We start from the raw sequence: 24,004 nt of genomic DNA, 5'->3' as shown, positions 1-24,004 counted from the left end.
CCGTTTGTAGCCGTTTCAAGACGTTTTTAAGAGGTTTTGTGTTTCGTGGGACATAATGCGGAAGATGCCGTTTGGCTTCCAATTGCACTTTCATTTCCCTTTGCCTTATTATTTCTGCATTTCAATTAAAAACTTAACAGTTAGTTAGCCCGTTTCCCTGGCATCAGTGCCTGTTGTCATCATGTGATCCCCATCCCATGGTATGCCAGCACTTCTGACATGTGACTTGGTTCTGGTATATATGTTGGGCAGAAATTTAGTGTGCTTACAAAATTGAGTGTGTAGTAGTGATGTGAGCCTTAGAGTGAGCATAGTAAAAGCATAACTGACCACCGTCAACAGCAGTGTCCTCCAAGGTGCATGCTTCTTGACCAGCATAACCGACCAGGTGGATACATGCTGGTTGGTATAAGTCAAGTGTGGTTGAGGATAAGAGGGCATAAATGGCTGTCACAGCTGTCTCCGATTCGTCGTCGGCGTGAAGTCCATCGACGGGGTAGACAAGCTGGTTGGTCGTTCCGTACTCAAGCGAGCACAGTGAAAAGAGTGAGAGTCGGGAGTAAACAAAAAAACACGATATTTATCGACGGATAAATATACACAATTAATAAAATAAAATAATAACAAAAACACAAGACAGACTAACACACCTGAACTTAATATAACACAATGATGAAGACAAATAACTACGAGCAATTAACAGTAGATATACAAATGAAACCGTGCGAGGATCAAATACACAAGAATACACTAAACAGTATTTCACTGAAGCAAAGTTCAAAAGAAGTCAAAGTTCAAAAGAAAACAAATGCTGTCATACGCATGGCCAGGCAGCAGCAGCAAGTCCATAAACCGTGAAGTCGGTGCACAGAGCTTTCCCGAAGAATGCTGGCGGTCCGATCTTGTTGAGGTGGATGCGAATTGCTGGGCTGGGTTTCCCGGGAGTCTAGATTTGACGTCTTCTCTCAAGCAGGTTGAGCTAACTTGAGGCGAACTACCGTGAGCTTTGTTGCAGACGTTGGTTTCTCGTCTCGTACGTCAACTAGTTCCTCGAAGTTCCGACGTGGCCAGGCAGCCCAGGCGATATTGAACGGCACTAGCCCCTCGACGGCTTCTCAGCAGCGCATAGATTCAGCTTCTAGACTAATCAGCAGGGCCCAAAACCTGCGCTTAAATAGCCTCTCCTTTCCATAGTTCCCTATGTAGGGAAACTAGACTAATCAGCAGGGCCCAAAACCTGCACTTAAATGGCCTCTCCTTTCCCTATGTAGGGAAACTGCCGGTATGCAGAGTTCTCCTAATTCACGGCTCCTCCCAAAAGTCTTGGCCGCGCCCCTTTCACCATAGACGAAGAACGGCAGATTCTCCTCTCTCCCAAGGTCAAGGGCCAAGGTCGAGCCCGGCATTCCATGCGGACGTACACGCACACTTCTGGGTCCGTAATCGGCGTGTCGCGTCTCGAATCGAGATGTCACCCCGTGAGGCCACGACGCTTTTGACGCCCGTAATTCGGCGTGTCGATAATCGAAATTATACGCCGCATAGTGAAGACCCCATGTTTTGACGCCCGTAATGAGTGCACCACGTTTTTGGCGGCCGTTAATTGGCGTCAAAAATCACTCGGAACTCTCGAAAATATGCCGCTCTGTGACAATGGCCTTATGGGAAAACAAAGCATTTTCATTAGGCTCATAGAGGCACATTTCTAGTCAGTGTGACCTGTTCCTTGGACAGCAGCTTGTCTTGTCATGTTCTCTTTATTACTTTTCCTTCTTTTTTCTTTTTTGTGACTGCATATCTGCAAACAGTGCTTTATAACAGTTATGGAAGGTTTCTGCATGGGAATATAAAAAAAATTGTGTGGAACTAGGCCACGGCGCACTGCAGGGCGATCGAACACTTCCGCGAAGCTCGTTTTGAAAGTACTTCAAGTGGCGAGGTCAGACGCATGGTTACGAAACCAGAGGTTTGCAATGTCTGTTAGTTAGAGCAGGAAGTTGTGTAGTTTCGTGGCGTGGTCCTACTTGTGCGCACTCACCCTTTTAAACAGTGACAGCCAATCTTCGTCATGGTCATTGGTGCCGCTAAAGAGAGCGGGATTGCGCTGGCATAGCACGCTTGACACAATGACCGATGAACATTGAGCTGTGCCTTGCTGGAGGATGTCATCAGGCATTGTCGGAGTGGTGGTGGGCAACGTCTGGCTTCGGAGCTCCAGGTTTGAAGGGGATCCCGCACCTCCACCACTTTTATAAGGGGATTTATTGATGGCAAGCGGCAGGCAAAAAACCATCACAGTAACAAGAGAGCAATGGTCTCAGTGTCAACAGCTCGCAATCTGCACTTGCGTGCCCTACATCGACGATAGCGCCCCACCACTGCTTGCTCCCTTTTCTTCTTCATTACAAATGTAACAAGCTTTATGCATGATGGCTACTTCACTATGCTTGTTATAATCCCATTTTTTTATGTATATAAGGAGATATTGGTGCCTCGTATAGGTGCCAGCAATTTCTATGCTCTAATGTGAAATAAAAATAAAAATGCACCGAGTAGAACAAAGCCATCGCAATACAAAAAGCACTCAAGAATTAACTTTTGTTAACATTCTGGGTGATTGACCAAGACCAATAATGTGCACATACACAGCGCTGAAACTGTAATTTAAGGCTTCATACTCCTTATGACATAGCACATCTATTCTGGGGTATTTCGGAGGAATGGGCACACACCCAGTGGCCCCAGTTGTCCACACGCACGCAAGGCGGCGACGCAGCGCTCAGTTTGTCTACTTGGAAAGACAGCAGCCAGTGCATACCCTGTGGCTCAAGTTTTCTATATGCATGTTGATAAATATACAGGGTGTTCAGAATTAAGCTTTATGGTTTTCTTAAAATTAAGCTCTGGGAGGCACGCGAAGACCACCTGTGCAAATAAGTTATGTGGTCAGGTGGGCACAAAGTGGGATGATAATTGTGGCTGTCAGCAGCTGAATTATATATATTAACTTTTTGTTGACTGCAGTAAATGGGTATGTTTGTATTAAAAGTGAGAGGTAGTCGTGTTTCTACACAGTATCCAGGGGTGGGACTTCTGCACCAATTGCGCCATTTTGATACAAACGCAGATTCCTGCGCCAAACTGCACCAAACACAGAAAATTGACCGAAATTGCGTCGCGCTGCATCAGAACTGCTTCAGCATCTGTGCTCCAGCAGTGGCGGTGGACAGCGAGGTGATTCCTTCCCCGAAAAACAACGCATCCATACACATTCCACCAACTGCGTGACAGCGCCTTCCACACAGCTTCTCTTGTTTTTCGCACTTATGACACTGGACTTTTCGGGGGATCCGGTGCGCGGCCACTACCGGCTGTTGTCACTGCTGTCGGAACGGCCAGGGCGGCTGTATTTAGAGTGTACTAGACTACGGTTGAGTGGGCCGAGCCGCGCGGCGCTCCCTAGCTGAGGGTGCTGCGAGTGCACTAGATTTTAGGGAGGTGCGCACTGCTGCGGGTTCAGTGGACGGGCGTCTCTGTCCTCAGGGCCAGTATCATCATCATCATCATCAGCAGCCTATAGTTTATGTCCACTGCAGGACGAAGGCCTCTCCCTGCGATCTCCAATTACCCCGTCTTGCGCTAGTGTATTCCAACTTGCGCCTGCACATTTCCAAACTTCATCATCCCATCTGGTTTTCTGCCGACCTCGACTGCGCTTCCCTTCTCTTGGTATCCATTCGGTAACCCTAATGGTCCACGGGTTATCTATCCTACGCATTACATGGCCTGCCCAGCACCATTTCTTCCGCTTAATGTCAACTAGAATATCGTCTATCCCCGTTTGTTCTCTGATCCACACCACTCTATTCCTGTCTCTAAACGTTAGTCCTAAGATTTTTCGTTCCAACGCTCTTTGTGTGGTCCTTAACTTGTTCTCGAGCTTCTTTGTTAACCTCCACGTTTCTGCCCCATATGTTAGCACTGGTAGAATGCAATGATTGTACGCTTTTCTTTTCAACGACAGTGGTAAGCTCCCAGTCAGGATTTGGCAATGCCTGTCGTATACACTCCAACCCAATTTTATTCTTCTGTTTCTTTCTCGTGATCAGGGTCCCCTGTGAGTAATTGACCTAGATAAACATACTCCTTTACAGACTCTATATAAAGGCTGACTGGCGATCCTGAATTCTTCTTCCCTTGCCAGGCTATTGAACATTATCTTTGTCTTCTGCATATTCATCTTCAACCAAATTCTTACACTTTCTCGATTAAGGTCCTCACTCATTTGCTGTAATTCATCTCCATTGTTGCTGAATAGGACAATGTCATCTGCAAACCGAAGGTTGCTGAGATATTCGCCGTTGATCCTCACTCCTAAGCCTTCCCAGTATAAGAGCTTGAATACTTCTTCTAAGCATGCAATGAATAGCATAGGAGAGATTGTGTTGCCTTGCCTGACCCCTTTCTTGATAGGTAACTTTCTACTTTTCTTGTGGAGAACCAAGGTAGCTGTGGAATCCTTGTAGATGTTTGCTAAGTTATTCACGTATGCCTCCTGTACTCCTTGATTACGCAATGCCTCTATGACTGCTGGTATCTCTACTGAATCAAATGCCTTTTGAAAGCCATATAGAGAGGTTGATTGTACTTCGCAGATTTCTCGATTACCTGATTGATGACATGAATATGATCCATCGTAGAATATCCCTTCCTGAAGCCAGCCTGTTCTCTTGGTTGGCTGAAGTCGAGTGTTGCCCTGATTCTATTGGAAATTATCTTGGTGAATATTTTATACAATACTGAAAGCAAGCTAATGGGTCTATAATTCTTCAATTCTTTAACGTCTCCCTTCTCATGGATTAGTATAATGTTAGCGTTCTTCCAGCTCTCTGGTACATTTGAAGCTGTGAGGCATTGCGTATAAAGGGCCGCAAGCTTTTCAAGCATGATATCTCCTACATCTTTGATTAAATCTACTGTTATTCCATCTTCTCCAGCAGGTTTTCCCCTAGTCATGTCTTTCAAAGCCCTTCTAAGAAACCCCGATCATAAGAAAGAAATTTACAGAAGAATAAAATTGGGTTGGAGTGCATACGGCAGGCATTGCCAAATCCTGACTGGGAACTTACCACTGTCGTTGAAAAGAAAAACATACAATCATTGCATTCTACCAGTGCTAACATATGGGGCAGAAACTTGGAGGTTAACAAAAAAGCTCGAGAACAAGTTAAGGACAGCACAAAGAGCGGTGGAACGAAAAATGTTAGGCCTTAACGTTAAGAGACGGGAAGAGAGCGGTGTGGATCAGAGAGCAAATGGGGATAGCCGATATTCTAATTGACATTAAGAGGGAAGAATGGAACTAGGCAGGCCATGTAATCCGTAGGATGGATAACCGGTGGACCATTAGAGTTACAGAATGGATACCAAGAGAAGGGAAGCGTAGTTGAGGACGGCAGAAAACTAGCTAGGGTGAAGAAGTTAGAAAATTTACGAGCGCATGTTGGAATCAGCTAGCGCAAGACAGGGGTACTGTACTTTCCAGTGTATAAGACGCATTAAAAAAAAAAAATTTTCGTCGGTGCATCTTATAAAACGGTGCGACTTATGTACATTTTTGTTTTCTTTGGAAAAACTGCCGTCAAAATTGGATTCGATGTTATGGCCATGTGAAGCGCGCTGGTTAACTTAATTGCTACGGGTCTGTGTGCGCTATTGAGGTGGCGGGTACGTTCTTCTCATGATCGAGTTCCCTAGCGCCGTGCGAGAAGGACGCAGCAGCAACGCAAGCGGGAGGCAAGCCGACCCCGAATTCGTCGCATCTGCAGATCGCTTTCAAGATACGGCGCGTCGCTGCACAAACTGCGCAGTTGCTACCAGTGTACAAGCCCCCCTCCCCCCCTCTCTCCCTCCCTCACGCGCTGCCTTCCCGCCTTCCTCCCTTGTGCGCAATTCTGCTCACCATCGGACGCTTTCACTCGCACATACAGCATACAGCGCGCGAAGATGATGTTATCGCCCTTGGACTTTACACGAAACATCACGGCAACCACGACGGCAGAAATGCACCTGGAGGGGAAATATATGGCACACATACGCTTGTGCATGACCCACGTTCACAGAGTGAAACGTCACTATAATGTTTTTAAATCGCTTACCGAACGAACAGGTGCATCTTATGTATTTCACTTATATACATTTTTTTCTGGAAAAACTGCCGTTTTGAGGGGGGTGCGTCTTATACAAAGGTGCAATTTATAGACCGAAAAATACGGTAAATGAAGATCGCAGGGAGAGGCCTTCATCCTGCAGTGGACATAAATATTATAGGCTGATGATGAAGATGATACATGCCCTCGTATATACCGGCCTTCGCGGCACGAAAATGACTGCAATCACCTTCACATCTTTGCTATAAAATTCTGTTTATCATCATAACCACCACAATCACTCAATAATCTTCAGCAGCATCAGTTCATTGCTGTGCTCGCAAACTGCCTTATTTCATGACTTAGTGAGGGCCCCTCACCAAGCCACATAGAAAATTTTGGTTATATGCTGGTAGTTATATGTTGGAAGTTACATGCCCTCCAGGGAGTGTTCTAGAATTTTTCAAATGGCTCATTAATAGCCGAGATATAAATATTTCAATGCCCCGAACCCATGATTTCACTCTCTCCACTTGTGCCCCATCTAGCCTCTGCAAGCGAAATTCCTTCCTTGTGTTATCCCATACCTGAGCTCGAGGATTGCGTGACGCATACGTCACGGGCCCCGCCTTTCTTTCTTTCTTTTTATTTATTTTCTCCCCCTTGCTTTCTTGCTGCGCGGCGCAGTTCTGCTGATAGTGCCGTGCACGAGCTGTTGCATTTGTCTCGTTTCACGCAATGCACAATTTTGCACGCTGTGCATGAGAACACCTGACTAGCAGTATAAGTCAGTGCTACACGAACGCTGAGGCAGACACAACCGGATCACAGAGCATGATCGCGCGCTAGAGCACAATAGAAAATGACATAGTTTTGCTCTGTGCATGCGCGACTGCACGACATGGGAACAAGCAGATGAAATGGAAGTACATCTCCCTACCTACAGTACGAAGTAAAACAAAGACACGCAGACATTCAGTTTGTAGGTTTTATTATTTCTTTACGCTTTAATTCGTCTTTTGAAGCAACAGATCAAACAAATAACTGCTGTTGCCTCGATAAATTCTCGGTCACTTGCCACTGTGAGTGACGTTGCAGCACGACGAACTACGTAGGCGCACTTGCGCGATTGACGTCGAATCTTCGGCTTGGAGTGCGGCACCAGCGAGGAGAAGGGCAAACAGTGTTTGGATTGAAATTTCAGCTCTTTCTGCATTGCATAGCGTTGTAATGCTTAGCAGACACGATCGTTAGCGCGCATTATATGCACTGCGCTTGTCAGCTCAATATGACCAGACCTGGTGAGGGGCCCTTCAAGGTAAATGTAACTGCTCGCTTTCGAGCGCTCTGGTGGTGCTGTTCACATTCTACTGGTCGAAATTTAATGCTTGGCACATGGTATTTGCCTGGCTTATTCAGAGTGCTTCAGAGAGCTTATTCAGAGTAGGATCAAGATCGAACATAATTCTTCTCACATGGATCGTTTGATTGCCCTGTAAGCAGCTGAACATTGTTTCGGACAGGCCTTCTCTGACTTCATTCTCAGGAGAGAGCACGGTATGAATCACTGAAATGTGCCATTAAAGGGATACTAAACAGAAAAATGATTTGACCGGTACGAGTAAGTTCTGCACCATCACTGCGAGAACGTGCTTGGCAAAGAACAAAACATGGGTAGTGGCACTGCAGCCTTGAAGTTTCTGCACCAGGTTGCTGTGATGCCATAAATTTTGACAGCCTAGTGAACTCTTTATTGGTAAAGATGGACTACATTGTGTTTTAAAGGAGCCAAGGACTGAACATAGACAGTTTCAAGAACTTTTACTGAGCCAGCGTGGTATAAATACGAAAAAAATCCACATCACACTGATGTATCGGCGTTGAGGTTTCGGTGGGAAATTCAAGAAGTGGTACTTTGACCTTCATTTTCTCTTCTAATAATTAACCTATTACAAAATGAATGCTAATTTTGAAAGAATAATTAACTGATTTAGAGTGTCTATTTAGTGTAATCCTTTACCACCTTCAACCAGCATTTTCTTTCCCTATTCTGTTCTGCTATTACAGTGGTACCTTGTTGATACGATTCTTTGTAATACATTTTGCGATATTATACTTTGATTTAGTTGGGTATTATGTTAAATGATACGATTTTTGTATGGTACGCTTTATTTTCTGGCTCCCGTGAAGGTTAAATCAACGAGATTCCATGGTATTTGCATTTGTGTATCTCTTAATTTCACACTGTTACTATTTCGCACTTCCCATGCATTCAGCTGCTCATACCAAGTATATATTTGTGTCAGTGCTGGCACCATGGTTTTGTGTAAATTCTAAATCCTACGGTTTTCTTTACCTGCACCAAATTAGAGTTGCTTGTGGCTGGTGGCACAGGTGCACCTTTTATCTAGGTTACTTGAGGGCATTAGACACATGAGAAATCACAATGTTAAATTAGGAAATTCACAAGCTTTTGTTAATTAGCAATACGGTAAATCAATTTAGAACATATGTTAAACTTTTGCATACAAAATCTGCAATTAACTCTAGGCATGCCTATTGAGTAGCGACCAATATTTGCACCACTTTTGATGTGCTTTCCTCCATGATGTGCAGTGGAGTCGCTCATACTTTCCCTTTTTTTACTCTCAGTAGTTCATGACGTTTCAAGACTGGTGCTAGCTTCAGAATTCCTACCAAATGAACATGCATTGTGCCTGCTTCAATTCTGCAATTCCAACGAGTTTCTTAATTAAATAGCCAAATAATAGATGTTGGTTAACTGAATGAATGAACTAATGAGATAATGTGTTTTGTCATCTAACCAGCTTTGCATCTTCACCTAATCCTCCTGAAAAGCAAGAATTGTGTTGCCCGAGGGCGTGGGATCAAATCCCGGCTGCAGTGGCCGCATTTCGATGGCGGCGAAATGCAGAAACACGTGTGTACCGTGCATTGGGTGCACATTAAAGAACCCCAGGTGGTTAAAATTAATCCGGAGGCAACTACAGCTTGCCTCATAATCATATTGTGGTTTTGGCACGTAAGACCCCAGAATTTAATGTAGCTAAGGATTGTGTTATCTGCCATTAATAATATTTAAAAATCTGGTACAGCTGAAGGAAAACACCCAGTATGTAATGCACAGTGGGCTTACATATATGCAGTGACAAGAAATTGCAGCGTTTTTTTTTCCAGAATATATGTACATACCTGCCAACTCTCCCGAATTGTCCGGGAGCCTCCCGAATTTTTCTCACATCTCCCGATTGTACGGATGTGACCTCAAATCTCCCGAAAAGTTGCCACCACTTTTTTTTTTTTTGGCCATGCGAAAAAGCGGTGCGGGAGCAGTTCGTCACCAGCCTGCACGGTGAATCATGGTAGCGGCCGCCGGCACCACCACGAACGCGAGCAGCCGACGAGCGCTGCCATATTGGATTTTCCGGATTGGCTCGTCTCAGGCTGGGTAGAGCGTTTTTAGCAATCATATGACCGTGAGTGGGCTAGGCTTCAGTTGACTTTGTCAGGTTGTCGAGTGAAGTGCGAATGCCGAACTGCTCTTTGTGTCCCTGAGTTTAGTTGGAACGATCGATGGCACTTTCAAAAGCCAAGAATAAGTACACTTGCAAGTATTTCTGAGATCATACACGACTGAGGTTTTGTGCTGTGTCACTTCGCGGAATCGTGACAAGTATGGACTCTGTACCACGTGCGCCGTTTCGCACGGCGGCAACATTTTCTTTTTTGGGGGGGGGGGGGGGGGTGAGTGAATACTTTTTTGACCTCCTCCCTCCCCTCGCGCGGCGGTCTCCCGAATTTTCATGTTGCGAGGTTGGCAGGTATGTATGTATAGATTTCTGATGACCTTTACATTTTTTTATTAGTGACAAAGTGGAATAGTGTCGGCCCTGTAAGCTGCAGTCGGCATGGCGTAAAAGCTTAGCGGATTCCTTATGCAGCTTTATTGCATGCTCAGTCTGCGGTGCTGGTGTTTCAGACTTCCACAAAAAGTTAAACAATGAGAAAGACACGACATGTTACAAGTACCAGATGTGACTCACCCAGGTGTCAGCCACTGATCCTGACTGCGGCGTGAATGCCATGGTGAACTTCACATTGGGTGGTGGAGCCAGCAGTGACTTCCGACAGCACTTTGCTGTGCATCCCAGCACTGGGGAACTGTGCTTGACAGCCAGCCTTGACCGGGAGCAGAGGAGTTCCTACGAGATCCCCATTGCTGCGACTGATCGAGGTATCTAGTTAGCCAGTGGTTTGATGATGTGGGTGGCTTTCCATGTCCTTCATTCGCTTAACTTGGCTGTTTCTGTGTGCTGCAGGTGGCCTAAGCACTATGGCTATGGTGAAGGTGTACGTGCGGGATGTGAATGACAACCGGCCCATCTTCTACCCACGCGAGTACAATGTGAGCCTTCGTGAGCAGGACACCCTGGCTGCTACCACACCTGTGGCCGTAGTGGTGGCCAGTGATGCCGACTCTGGGCCCTTTGGAACCGTCTCGTATCACATTGTCAGTGGCAATGATTTGGGCATTTTCCGAGTTGACCCCACTTCAGGTAAGTTACCCAAGCTAGCCTGGGGAGTTGATGGAGCTACTCTTTTGCTACTAGTTATCTTTCTGACCTCTCTAAAGATAGGCAGCACGTGTGGTGTGGGTGGGGAATAGGAAATTTCATGGTGCAATACATACCAATAATGAACTTTCTGCCTACTAAATGTATTCTCTATAGAGGTGATGTGTGCCATAATGCATTTCTCTTTATTCACTGAAATGTGTATGCTCTTTTTATTGTTAATATCATATTACTATCAACATATTTTTACGTGGTTTGTTTCGTGCTTTGTGAAATCATATTTTGTTATTGTTCATCTGTGCTTGATGAAAAATCTCTAATTAGTGGGCTGCCACTTGTATGCCACCACAGGGGCCGAGAGCTTGTAATGTAGCTTTCTCCCTCAGCCCTCTACATCCTCAGGGCAAAATAAGTAAAATCAAATAAATATAAACACTCTTGTGGCTCAGTCAGTTCCCCACCTCATGCAAGAGCGATGTTGCAAATTATTTACAAGAGGGGAAAGAAAATTAAACATTGTCATGTAATTGGTCCATATCACCTTTGCGACGAACTTGGCTTTCAAAAGTGATGTCTTTTGTAGTGTTGCCTTTTAAGTATGAATGTGTTTCCGTCCCCTCTTTTCGCAACACTGAAATCGCCCCTTGTATTTCAATCTGGCCTGCAATATATGTATATGTATGCAGGCTTTTATGGTTGTTCTGTTAATGAATTGATTGTCTGATGGGAAAAAGTATTAGTAATCAAGTGGCTCTGCTGAGGAGTATCTCGCTGCATGCATTTGCGTTAATAAAATGGTGAATCACATATGAAAGAAAGATATAGGCACACATCATGTAATTCGATGTAAAATTAAGTATACTTCTATGTCACGAAATATGATGTATTCGTTAAATGAAAGGCGTTGAAGTTTCTGAACCTGTTTACCACCAAATGAGTGGAGTGACATGTTCCTGTGACCAGTGGCCACAGCACTTCATTTGCGTTCGCGACCAGAACATACTACGCCATAAACTGGAAGCACAAACATGCACAAATAATATGTAGTAACTTGACATAAACTTGCATCTATGAGTTGTAGTTGTAATATATGAAGTAGAAAGTGTTGCAGATCAACAAGCAACTGCACTGCAACCACAGCCTTGCCTGCTATGTATGAAGCAGAGGAGTATAGGGTGCTTGCTGCACCTTCGTACACGGCACATTGACATCACGCTTGATGAAGATAATGCTGGAACACTTGGCTAAGCCGCATTGGCACATGCGCAGGGGAGCTACTGGTGGTTGGGCGCCTGGGAAGGTCGCAGCCACTGCATGAGCTCCGGCTGGCAGCACAGGACGGGGGGGGCCTGCGATCGCTGCTCGATGCCCGTGTCTACGTCAGTGTGCTGGGTCGGGGCCAGCGGCCACCCCTTTTCCAGCGACCACGCTACGCCTTCCAGGTGCGGGAAGATGCTGCACCAAGTACTGTCATTGGCACTGTGGCCGCTGCTGCTGCTGGTGCTGCTAGGACCCCTGGTGAGTCATTTCAACATTTCTGGAGCCAGCTTTCTGTATCAGCTGCTTTTGTAGTTCTGAGTGTAGTTATTTGGCTTCTGTGTCTGCTTGCCATGAAATGCTGCATAGGAGCTCTTTACTGCATTTTGACATCTCAAGCTTGCTACACTTAATGATACTTCAATATAACAAGCACAGATATAATGAAGTAAGCTTAAAATGTTTCTTGCCTATATCAGCTTGTAACGAATGTATGCTTGTAAGAAATAGTAGATATTTCTTGTTGAATCGAACTTCATATAACAAGGTTTGACTGTACTGGGACACCAGATCGTTTAGTGTTTCTTTTATATATATATATACACACACACACACACAAATACACATTGTGGTCAAAAGACTCATGGTATCCAGGACATTTAAACTATATATACAGGGTGTTTCAGCGAACACTTTCCAAATTTATTTACGGTTGCCTGTGGCAGATAGCCCAATTCTAGTTAATGATCTGATCTACTCGAAGAGGCGGACATTACTTGCACAAAAAATTGAAATGCATAATCGACTAATTAACAAAATTCATTCATTAAGTTTTTAACTAATTACCTGGTGGCCCATATTCCAATTTACAAATTGTAGCCGTGGAGTTAGCAAGGCGAATCAACTTGGAACGAATTCTCGGGATGACACCACTTTCGAGATATTAACTCCCGAACTTTGCGGAGAAATGCATTGGAGTTCCAGTTAATTTTGTGCTTCAATGTATAAAGCGACGTTTTGTTAAGAACATAACTGGAACGCCAATGCATTTCTCTGCAAAGTTCGCGAATTAATATCTCGAAACTGGTGTCATCCCGAGAATTCGTTCCCAGTGGATCCGCCTTGCGAACTCCACGGCTACATTTTCTAAATTACAATATGGGCCATCAGGTAATTAGTTAAAAACTTAATTAGTGAATTTTTATTATTTATTCGATTATGCATTTCAATTTCTTGTGCAAGTAATGTCCGCCTCTTCGAGTAGACCAGCTCATGAACTAGAATTGTGCTATCTGCCACAGGCAACATTTAAGAATTTTTGAAAGTGTTCGCTGAAACACCCTGTATATGTATTGTTACAAGCATGAGGAAAAGGGGTTTATTTAGGCGTGCGAGAGCAGGAACAGCAGGCTACGAACAGCAGGAATGGCCGCTGCACAGTTGTAGTTTTTCTCTTCCTTCCTCCTTTTGATCCGCACGTCCCTTTTACGTGCTTGGACGCAACAATATATCCTTTTCTCGGGGACTGCATTTCACCCTCTAACAACCACCAGATGTCACATTGTAGTGACGTTGAAAAACACAGTAGCAAAATTTGTGAACCATGAAACTAATTCTTTATTGGGTGAACCTGTGCCCAGAAAACAGGCTACACTCAAAGCACAACGATAGCGGCAAGCACAGTCGGCGATCGGCGAAAATTTGATCTGCGAGCCAAGCGCGTTGGATTTTATGCATAACTCGAAGGTTCCAGCATAATCGCTGGTGCTTGCATGCTTTCCAGAAAGTGCTACACAATTCGTGTCGCGCGTACAGTTAGATTACACAAGGCTCAGTGAGAGCATACACAACAGATAGAATCAAGAATAACAATAGTTCGAGTAAGTTCCAAGCATGCAGGCGCGTCTTGCGCTGAGCGGTAACTTTAAGTTCTTAGCAGGCGAAATGCAGTCCCCGAGAAAAGGATAAGCAAGTACACATGTCAAAATCTTCACATCGGCGGTACGAAGCGAAGCCAGCCACGCTTTCGTGTCCACTCCACCCTTGTGGCTGATGGTGTCGCCCACAGTGGGATGGCGCTAACGTGAGAAGCGCTGGCAGCGGGGAGCGAATGCTTCATCTGTCACACTTCAACGCATCTCCGAAACTCGAGATTACCCAACGTCCAGCACTAATCATGTGGGAAGACAGCGCCATTTCACGCCATTTCAGCTCACCCAGTTGCACATGCAGCAAATTACCTCTAAAACAGGGCACGTGGGCTGCGTATGCTCTCAGCCATGCGGAGCCACAGCCATGCTCGAAAAAGAGACATGCGCCAACCTGCCCCCCCCCTTGCGCTTGATCGCGTTACCACGAGCTCGCTCCCTTCCCATCCCCCTCTCCCTTTGCTCACGCGGGAAGACTGCACTCATCAGGCCACCATCCTTCTCAGCTTACCCTCGCACGCTTTCACTTGCACCTTAAGTACTCAGCGCGTGGGTCGTGATAGGATCTTATCGCACTTAGACTTTATGTGAAACATAATGCTGCTCTGCTTTGGTGGTGGCTCTTAGTCGCATGCCTCGTGATTTCAGAGAGGTGTTCCCAATCAGCCCCATGTAATTCAACCATTTAACCATCTGCATTTGCAGAAGTTTTCATTCATTGTCTTGGTACAGTCGAACCTGGATATATCAAACCCACAAATAACGAACTATTGTGTCCAACGAACAGCAGTAAAATCCCCTTAAAAATTTTTTTATAACATTTTTATTTTAGATATCGAATTGCCTATATATTGAACTTTTTTGTGATTCCCTTCAAATTCGATATATTCGGGTTTGACTGTATTCCTACATGGTGGCAGTGAAATTTTGTGATATTGAAATCTTGGATAAGCACACTTCGTTATACAGTTGACTTCCATTAATTAGACCCCAATGGGACCCACAAAATTTATCAAGTTATCCAGTGGGTCAAATTAATCAATTAATCAACATGCAGAAAAAAAACGCCAAAACACACTGCTGAATCATTTGGCAGTATTTGCCCGATTCTAACACGCCCCTGAATCAAACGTGTACCCACTTTCTACGCGTCCAAAGTATAAAAGTGACGTAGAAATGACATTAACGCTCCTAAACAAAATGGAAATCTAATGTGCACCCGATTTTTTAGCAAGAAAAATGGGCAAGTCTACTATGTGTTGCACAATGGTGGGCGGTTTTCCAAAGTCAGTTTTTTTGCTGCATGTTTTCCTTTTTTTTTTTAACCACCTTTACTGCAAAACACCTTTATACAGTAACATTACAGTTATACAGTAAAGAATACGAACATTGCAAATACAGTTTTGATTTCATATTCAATTGGCACCGCGCAGGCAATTTCCTGCCCGATTTCCCTGGAAAAAAAAATGCGGGTTATAATGGAGTAATTAGCGTAACAGACATTGCGGGCTAGAGTTGAAATATTCAACAGGAGATGACATGTTTTCAACACCTTCACTGTCACCTAAGCACACGCTGCTTCTAAAGGGGTCGGGTCACTACAGCGGTCAATCCAACACCACCTAGACTCCCTTCTAGGTGGTGCTATCTAGGTGGTGGTGATCAGGCGCATGCGTACTGACTGGTAAAGTTCGAATTATCTGGTGAAGGGTAATTTTAGGATCGAAATAACGAAAGCTTGGGCCCATAGAAATGCATCGGCGTGCCAGCGAAGACCCTTGGTCAGAATTGAATTAACCAAAATGCATATTGATATTAGGGGGTGACTTTAATTATCCAGGTATCGAGTGGTCGACGTTGTCATTGAAAGCAAATAGCAACAGATCGGAATGTCCTCATTTTCTACAAACCTTGCACTTTCATCAGTTAACTCAAGTGGTGCGCGAACCAACACGGGGTGACCATGTACTAGCCATTCTTTTAACAAATCATCCAGACCTTGCTGCGACACATGGACTGGAACCACTAAGTGATCATAGGGTGGTGCAATGTTCCTTTGCATTGAAACCAGCCGAGCAAAATAAAGTGAAAAAATGCATTCTGAACTACACACGCGCCGACACTGGCAGAATGATTGCTATGTTAGCCTCATTTACAGCCGACTTTGCAAACGCTTTTCAAAACAGAACGGTAAATGATAACTGGTGCTTATCCGCGATAAACTCAAAGAAGTTGAAACTGTTTCTGTACCAAAAATAACCATCAGCTCAAGGCAGAACAATCCATGGTTTAACCGCGAAGTGAAGAAATGCATGAACAGGAAAAAAAAAAAAGTGTTCAGAAAAGCTGCCCAAACAAATGCTCCAGAAGACTGGCAAAATTACAAAACCACAGTGCGCCATACTGGAACTGCAATTCTCGAAGCTAAAGACAAGTTTTTCAAATGCACACTTCCCTATATGATAAAAACTGACCCGAAGAAGTTTTGGCCAGCAGAACAAGTTTTAACGCAACTAAGAAATGCAAAACAGAACCAAAGAAAGTTTCAAATAGTGAACCCAAAACCATCACACTGCCCCTTAACCAGTCCGAAAATGGAGCCATGCTTAACTCACGAGATAGCACAGAGCAATTTAGCAAATGCTTCTCTGCAGTTTTCACTAACGAACTGCCACTTGATAACACTCACATACTTGAACAACATCTATTCGATTCGCTTTTTTATCCATCATAATATTGGAACATGGTGTCACTCATGCAATTGACAGGCTTCCTCATAAAACCGGCCCAGGTCCTGACAGTATAAGTGCTAAACTTCTAAAATTAACCTCACACTACTCTTCTGTTTTGTTATCTCTAATATTTCAGCAATTCCTAGATACGGGATGCCTGCCGGAAGATTGGAAGTCAGCATTAGTGATACCAGTATTTAAATCTGGTGACACAGCAGACCCTAATAATTACAGACCTGTATCACTGACATCTATTTGTTGCAAATTACTGGAACACATCCTGCACACTCACATTATAGCCTATCTTAAAGAAAATAGCCTGCTCCTGAATAACTAACATGGCTTTCATCAAAATCGCTTGTGTCAGACGCAACTATATGAACTTATAACCAATGTTCACATTTCCCGGCACAAATTGGTTTGCACAGACGTCATTTTCATTGACTTTTCTAAAGCTTTCAACCAGGTGCCTCATAATTGACTGAAACTGAAAGTTGAAAACCTACAGCTTGAATTTTACACGACGCGATGGATTGAGAAGTTCCTAATGAACAGATTTCAAGTAATCAGTTTAAACAACTGCTTTTCTAACCGCACTCACGTCACTTTGGGAATTTCTCAAGGATCCGTCCTTGGTCCACTGCTATATTTAATTTACATCAACGACATTGCAACTAATGTTACTTCACAAATACTTCTCATCGCAGATGACTGCGTCTTGTATAGTGAAATAACCTACCCTGCCGACATCACTGTGCTGCAGTCTGATTAAAAAAAAACTTACTAAATGGTGGGACACATGGTAGGTTGAAATTAACATAGCCAAAACTAAACACGTAAAATTTGCTTTTATTACTCGACTTACCTCTGACGAGTATAAAATGCACGCTATTACTATTGACTCAGCATCTTCAATCAAATACTTAGGTGTTTTGCTTACTTTCAATTTAAACTGGAATGCCCACATTGAACACATTACCACAAAAGCATGTAAAAAACTTGGTTACCTCAAACGGCGCTTACACCTTGTGAACACAGATACCAGACTTCACGCATACAGTTCTCTTATCAGGCCTTCTTTAGAATATGCGTCCATAATTTGGCACCCCCATCACTCTATACTCATGAATCTACTCGAATCAGTCCGAAATAAAGCTGTGCGATTCATCTTGTCTTCATACTCTAGCTATCAAAGTGTGTCCGCCTTAAAGAAATCACTGAATCTACCTTCTCTTGACATGCGCAGGAAATTAACACGGTTGTCATTCTTCCATAGCCTTTACCACAGCAACATTCCATTCGCTCGAGCCCATATTCTACCTGCTCCTCACAGCTCGACACACACAGGCCATGTTCATAAAGTAAAACCTATATTTGCCAGGACTAACGCTTATCAAAATTCGCCTCTAGTTTTATCTATTGCCGAATGGAACTCACTACCTTCAAACATTGTCTTGCTTACGGAATCATTATCATTTCAAGCAGCACTGCTAACCTTTTTAGAGTGTATCGACCTGTTATAGCCCCCATATGCTTGAATATTTACTTTAACAGTGTTTTCTTAGTATTGTATAAATTTTTCCCATTTCATTTGATATGTATTTGTGATACATCTGAAATGTATTTCGACCTATATTTTTCGATGGTATTTTTGAAATTCATGTTCTGATGGGGACTGATTGTCTCCATCGTGTTTTGAGTTCGTTTGCGTTTTTCACTTTACTAGATCTTGTATAAACTGTATGTTTTTTGCTGTTTGACATTTAGATCATTCTTTTATTGTACCTAATGTCTTCCTATATTATTTACATTGTACACATTGCATTTAAGTTTAACCTTTTCCATCCCCCCCCCTATGTAATGCCCTAACTTAAATAAGTGCTTAGGGTACTAAAATAAATAAATAAATAAAAAAAACTGAAAAATCAAAATAACCCATGTTGAATTAACAGAAGTCAACTGTATTGAGTTTAAAAAATTCAAGATACGTAGTCTCTATAGACAGCAAATCATAAAAAGTTAGCTACTATGTTATATTGAGAATTTCGTTATATTGAAGTTTGCTATATTGAGGTTTAAGTGGTACTGTAAGCTACCAGATATAAAAATTTTATGTCTGATGGTTTGACAATAACAATCGCTAGAATGACATGGCAGTAGGGATGGGCGAATAGTGAATTTGAGGTTCGAAGCTAATTCGAAGCGAATAGTGATCTGGTCGAATAATTTCGAATCGAATAGTTTGAATAGTAAATATCACATATTACAAGAACCTAGTTAATTGGGACCGAAAAAAAAAATGTCTGAATTATCCGAATGCCGAATTGTCAGGGTATCCAGAAAACAATAAGCAAATGCTTATTACGTCAGCACGATTTTATTAGTGTAATGAATGAGCAAATCCTTTTGCTATTTTGCACAAAAGCAGTGCGGAAGCTGCAATTCTCGTCATTTCGTGACTGATTGGCTCTCGCAGTGGTGATCGAGGCCTCGCGACTTCATTCGCAGCATGGTCGCGGCGCGCGCCATCATTTGCGACACGCTTTGCACTACCGTGCACATATCCCGATTATTTTTTCGCCAGTAAGCTGACCGCCAACAGATCGCACGTCCATCGCGATGTAGCCGGCCAGTGCTCTTCATCCTCGACAGCTTTGAACCGAGTCAAACCGAAACAACTGTTTGTCGCAACCGCGGCCGCTATCGACGCGATTATGAATGGCGACTTTGCAGTGCTTAGGGTACGGCCACGCTAGCAGCAAAAACGCGCCCGTCATGCCGCGAGCAGCAACGCGTCACGCCGCGCGCGGCGAAAGCGGCAGGAATCGGGTGCCGCGTGAAATGGGTCTCCCATTTCTGCGGCAAGTGCCGCGTGCCGCGAGATGAACAACCAATCAAGAGTGACCAGGGTAATGTCACGGAGCCATAACAACCGGACCTCCGCCGCTCCGCGCGTGGAGTTCGGGGAGACGAGTGGGATAGCGGCATACCGCTGAGCGTACCTGCCCTTGCCAGTCCCTGCCGCCTCTGCTGCCTACCCATGTGCGGACGAACCTCCTAACTACCTCTCTTCTCTTTCCTCTTTACTTCCTACTCCCCCTCTTCCCTACAACGATGCGCCGTGCTCCCTGATGGGCTGCAGAATTAAGCGTCTTTTCCATATTTATAACCAACACCAGTTATCAATCGACGATCGTCGTCTTTTGCGGTTCTATGGAGCGATTTCTGGACGTTGTCCGATTGCACCCTTTTCGCTCACGGTGATTCCGTGTTCCGAGAGCGCGCGAGATCATATCGCGCTGCCCTGCGGCGAGATGCGATTGTCCGGTGGACTTTGCGGCAAGGCGCTGACGCGCGGCAACTTGCCGCTCGCGGCTGACGTGTGCGTTTTTGCCGCTAGAGTGGCCGTACCAGGCACGCGGCCGACGCACGCACTGAGTCAGAACAAACTACCGTTTGCTGCAACAACTGCAGACGGAATCGCGGTCGCTATCTATGCGATCATGGATGGCCACTACGCAGCTTTTTAGGCACGCAGCCGACTTGCGTATTGAGTCAAAACGAAACTTTTTGCCGCAGCCGCTGCGGAAGAAACTGCGGCAGCTATCAATGCGATCATGGATGGCGACTATAGCTGGAACCGCATGGCGCGTTTTTCGACGCAACGCGCGGCAAACGCCCACGTTGCCGCCGACGCACGAGCACCCGCACAAAAAAATCGAGCGGCGCTTTCGCACCGCGTTTTCCGGATTGCCAGACAACTCCCAACGACATGAATTGTCTCTGTTACCACATATATACATAATATGCCTTTAGAATTACACAACATTACAATAAAAATAACCTTCGTGTAATTAGACAGCGACAATTTTTCCAAAGTTAATTTATTAAGCTTCATTTCTAAGAGCAAAATTGTGTGCAAAACTGCGGTTTCGCACACAAACCTTCCGCATGCTAAGCGGCCGCTGCTTGTTTACAGCTTCACGGAGAAAGTCGAGTGTTGGCCGCTTACTACCGAGCAGAGGAAGGCGATTGCTACTATTTAGGGCCTCGTTGAAGGTTGCTTTGTCCATTTTGGGTGAACACTAGGTGCGAACGAACACGCGTAGCAGTGTTTCCTTCGACGCGCGCGTCAGTTCTGCTTCTACCGAGAAAAAAAAAAGAAGTTCCGCGAAAGAGGTTCCGCCGAGATGCGCGGAGAGCAGGGCCATCTGGTGGCGAAACCAAGAAATCAAAATGCCACGCGACTGCACTCTGGACTCTGATTGGCCGACGCACACGCGCCGCGCCGCGTGATTTCGTGATGGGTCCTGCTGGGCATGCGGCAGAATGACGCGCGCATCACACCATCTGCGCGTCAATCGTGCCTGAAATCGTGCCACGCGGTTCTGCTTTACGAAATCCTGCGGCCAACGCATTGTTATGTGCGGCGGTAAACGCAATAAAGGCACAAATAGGCACGAAGCGTTCCGTCGTTGCTGTCATTCACATACGATTTTCGCTGATGACTATGGCGATGCGCACTCCGCCGCTTCATTTCGGTTGTACGCTAGCGCCGTTTCTGCTCTTTTGAGTCGCACAATTCCGGCTCTTTAATGCAAAAATGTATAGCCTTTATGATTTATGGTTGATGTGTGGCAGCCATGACGTGAAGCATATCCTCCGAGATGTGTACTGGCTGTGCTTTTGGCTGCCTATTCGGGAGCGCCGAATAATTCGAAAATATCGAATACCTGAATTCGAATTGAAGCGAATAACGAATATAGAATTATTCGATCGAATATTCGACAATACCCTATATTCGCCCATCCCTACATGGCAGTATTTTTAAGACGAGTATGTTTCATCAGCTACAGGTTTCAGGGCTATACATTGTTCCATTACTGCTTGTCAGGTTGATTATGTTTCAGCGCCGATCTTTGTAAAGAATTTTGAATATGCCTTACATCAATAATGGTATCAATGCTGATACCAGTACTTCTTGCTTTTACTCCTGGCTGTCATTTTTGAACAACAAATGAATTTTCTATCGTGGTGTTCCTTTCTTGTGCATAATGTGTTTTCTGCAAAACCTGAGTGGCAGCAGCTGAATCACTCTGGGCACTTGCAGCAGCTGGGGGTGGTCAGCCCAAGGTGCGCTACTCCATCTACTCTGGCGATCCTGAGGGCTACTTCTCAATTGACACCCACCTGGGCAGTATCCGTGTGGAGCGCCCTCTGGACCACGAGGCGCACCCATTCCTGCTTCTGAACGTGCAAGCTACGGCTGGCACCCAGCCCCCTGCCTATGGCCACACACAGGTGCAGTCTGGCATGCCAAACTTGTTGTGGTATGGAAGGGTACAGTACTCAACACCGTGCTATAATGCTTGTAGTGAGACTGTGCTGTCCTTCTTGTACATGGACCACATATTTTAGGATACCATAGTCTCCAAGAGACAGGGTTGCACATAATGCTGCATTCCTGGACAGAAGGAGACAGAGCAAGATGACAAAAGGACTTGGTAGGGCAGCATGGAAAGGGATGCCTTGGGCCACACCTATGACTGGGAGAATGGAATAGGGGGAGCCGCACAAAGTGGCGAGGGGGACCCCAAATAAGAAATGTACTATAGTGGAACCCCATTGATAGGTTCCTCGCTGTTGTGTTCTCGCAATTCTAACCTAAATCCCATTGACTCCCATGTATATTATTATGTTCCCTTTTGATATGTCACCATTCTGTAATGTTCTCGTATCTTATGTTAAGTGACCGAAGTAGCACAAGCCAGGCGCTGCACAAGCACATAGGGAGAAAATGTGCACGGAGCATTTGGCAAAGCACCTAAAGAAGTGTGCATCGGTTAAAACCTACTGGGAACCACACACACACGCTGGGCCAAATCCTTCGAACGCAGGGCTGCACTTATTTTGAGGCCGGCAAGGGTCTTGTATGCGTTGTTTAATTGCTGATTTTCTTTAGTCAGCTTTGCCGCAGCAGAGCTGTGTTATGCGTTGAAGCCTATGCAAAACATTGTGGCGAAGGGTGTCAAGAGTTGAAAAGGGCCACTGCCACTGTCACGGAACACCGTACTTGTCCCTTAATTATACATGCATGCGCTGTCTCCGGTCATAGTACGAGTGCTGAGATTTCGATGTACTGGCAGCCATTTAGAGCTGTTTCTGATGTTGCTATGATGATTTGCAGCCTTCCTCACTGTTACGTTTTCCCGGCTGGTATGTTTTTCTTCTGCAGTTCCTTGAAAAACATATCAACAGGATTCTACTCTATTACACCTACTGTATTACACCCACTGATATCGCACCCTTTTTCTGAAACACCTAGCAGTCATTTGCCTGAAACGCTGAGCGGCCATTTGCCATTCACTTCAGCAAAGTGTCCACGTGTGAGGTTGATCAGAAGCACTCACACGTGCAAGAAGACACAGCGACAAAAACAAGAAACAAATGCCAGCAATTGCATTTGAATGTGGATACAGTTTTGGCTATGCATTCGCCAACATGCACGCCGTAGGTTGCCAGACGATAACTAACATTCTGCTAAAGACCGCTGAATAAGATGAGGGGTGACCGCAGCCTCCTTTTTTCAGGAAAATATCTCTACTTACCGTATTTACACGATTGTAAGTCGACTCGAATGTAGGTCGACCCCCCCAAAATTGCATGTCTCAAAAAAAAATTGGGGGGGGGGGGGGGAGGGAGAAAAACCACGCGAGTGCATTTCACACAAGGGAAATTTATTGATGGGGTTGCTAAGACTACTCATCGTCACTAGAGTTGACCTCACTGGTACTGCTGCCGTCATAGCTGCTGCGGTCCCACAGCACGTCGTCATCAAAAGTGAGTCCACATTAAAACGGATAGGCGGGCTAGTTGGTTTGGCATCATAATGAAACTTTTGCGCACACAACACGAAACCACAACGAAGAAGTACACAAGGACTAGCGCAGTCCTTGTGTACTTCGCTAGTCCTTGTGTACTTCTTCGTTGTGGTTTCGTGTTGTGTGCGCAAAAGTTTCATTATGATGAGTCCACACTTCGCAAACGACCGCACCACGACATCGCGCGGTACAGCCCCCTACGCAGAGAGGACCCACCCGTACACAGTAGCCAGAGAGGCCAAATTTTCTTGCGCTGAAGCCGCCACTGCCGCACCACACGTTCACCGACTCCAGACTTGTGTCCCGCTGCGCAGTTGTTAGTTTCCTCAACATGGAGGATAGCAGCCCGTTTGAACGCTGCTGAGAACGAGCGCCGAAAGTTCTTGGCACTCATGACAGGCGCGACGATTCAGCACAACAGCAGAAGTGACAGATGCGTGCGGCCGTCGAAAACAATCGTGT

The 24,004-nt window shown here is 45.0% G+C and overlaps 1 protein-coding gene across 3 annotated transcripts in view; it reads left to right on the top strand.

Annotated features, from left to right (window-relative positions):
• Nucleotides 1-24,004, top strand: part of LOC119449354 (protein dachsous) — a 199,696-nt gene that overhangs the window by 11,715 nt on the left and 163,977 nt on the right. For 2 of the 3 annotated variants that reach the window (XM_037712520.2, XM_049665182.1), the window contains exons 3-6: nt 10,218-10,404; nt 10,490-10,726; nt 12,014-12,262; nt 21,772-21,962. In XM_037712520.2, the coding sequence (XP_037568448.1) occupies nt 10,218-10,404; nt 10,490-10,726; nt 12,014-12,262; nt 21,772-21,962 (864 nt within the window). The remainder of the gene's footprint in view (nt 1-10,217; nt 10,405-10,489; nt 10,727-12,013; nt 12,263-21,771; nt 21,963-24,004) is intronic. The other variant, XM_037712521.2, reaches the window with a different exon arrangement.

This window comes from Dermacentor silvarum, chromosome 4 (assembly GCF_013339745.2).
Source record: "Dermacentor silvarum isolate Dsil-2018 chromosome 4, BIME_Dsil_1.4, whole genome shotgun sequence".
In the NCBI taxonomy this organism is placed as follows: Eukaryota; Metazoa; Arthropoda; class Arachnida; order Ixodida; family Ixodidae; genus Dermacentor; species Dermacentor silvarum.
This window is presented reverse-complemented; position numbering and strand designations above follow the sequence as displayed.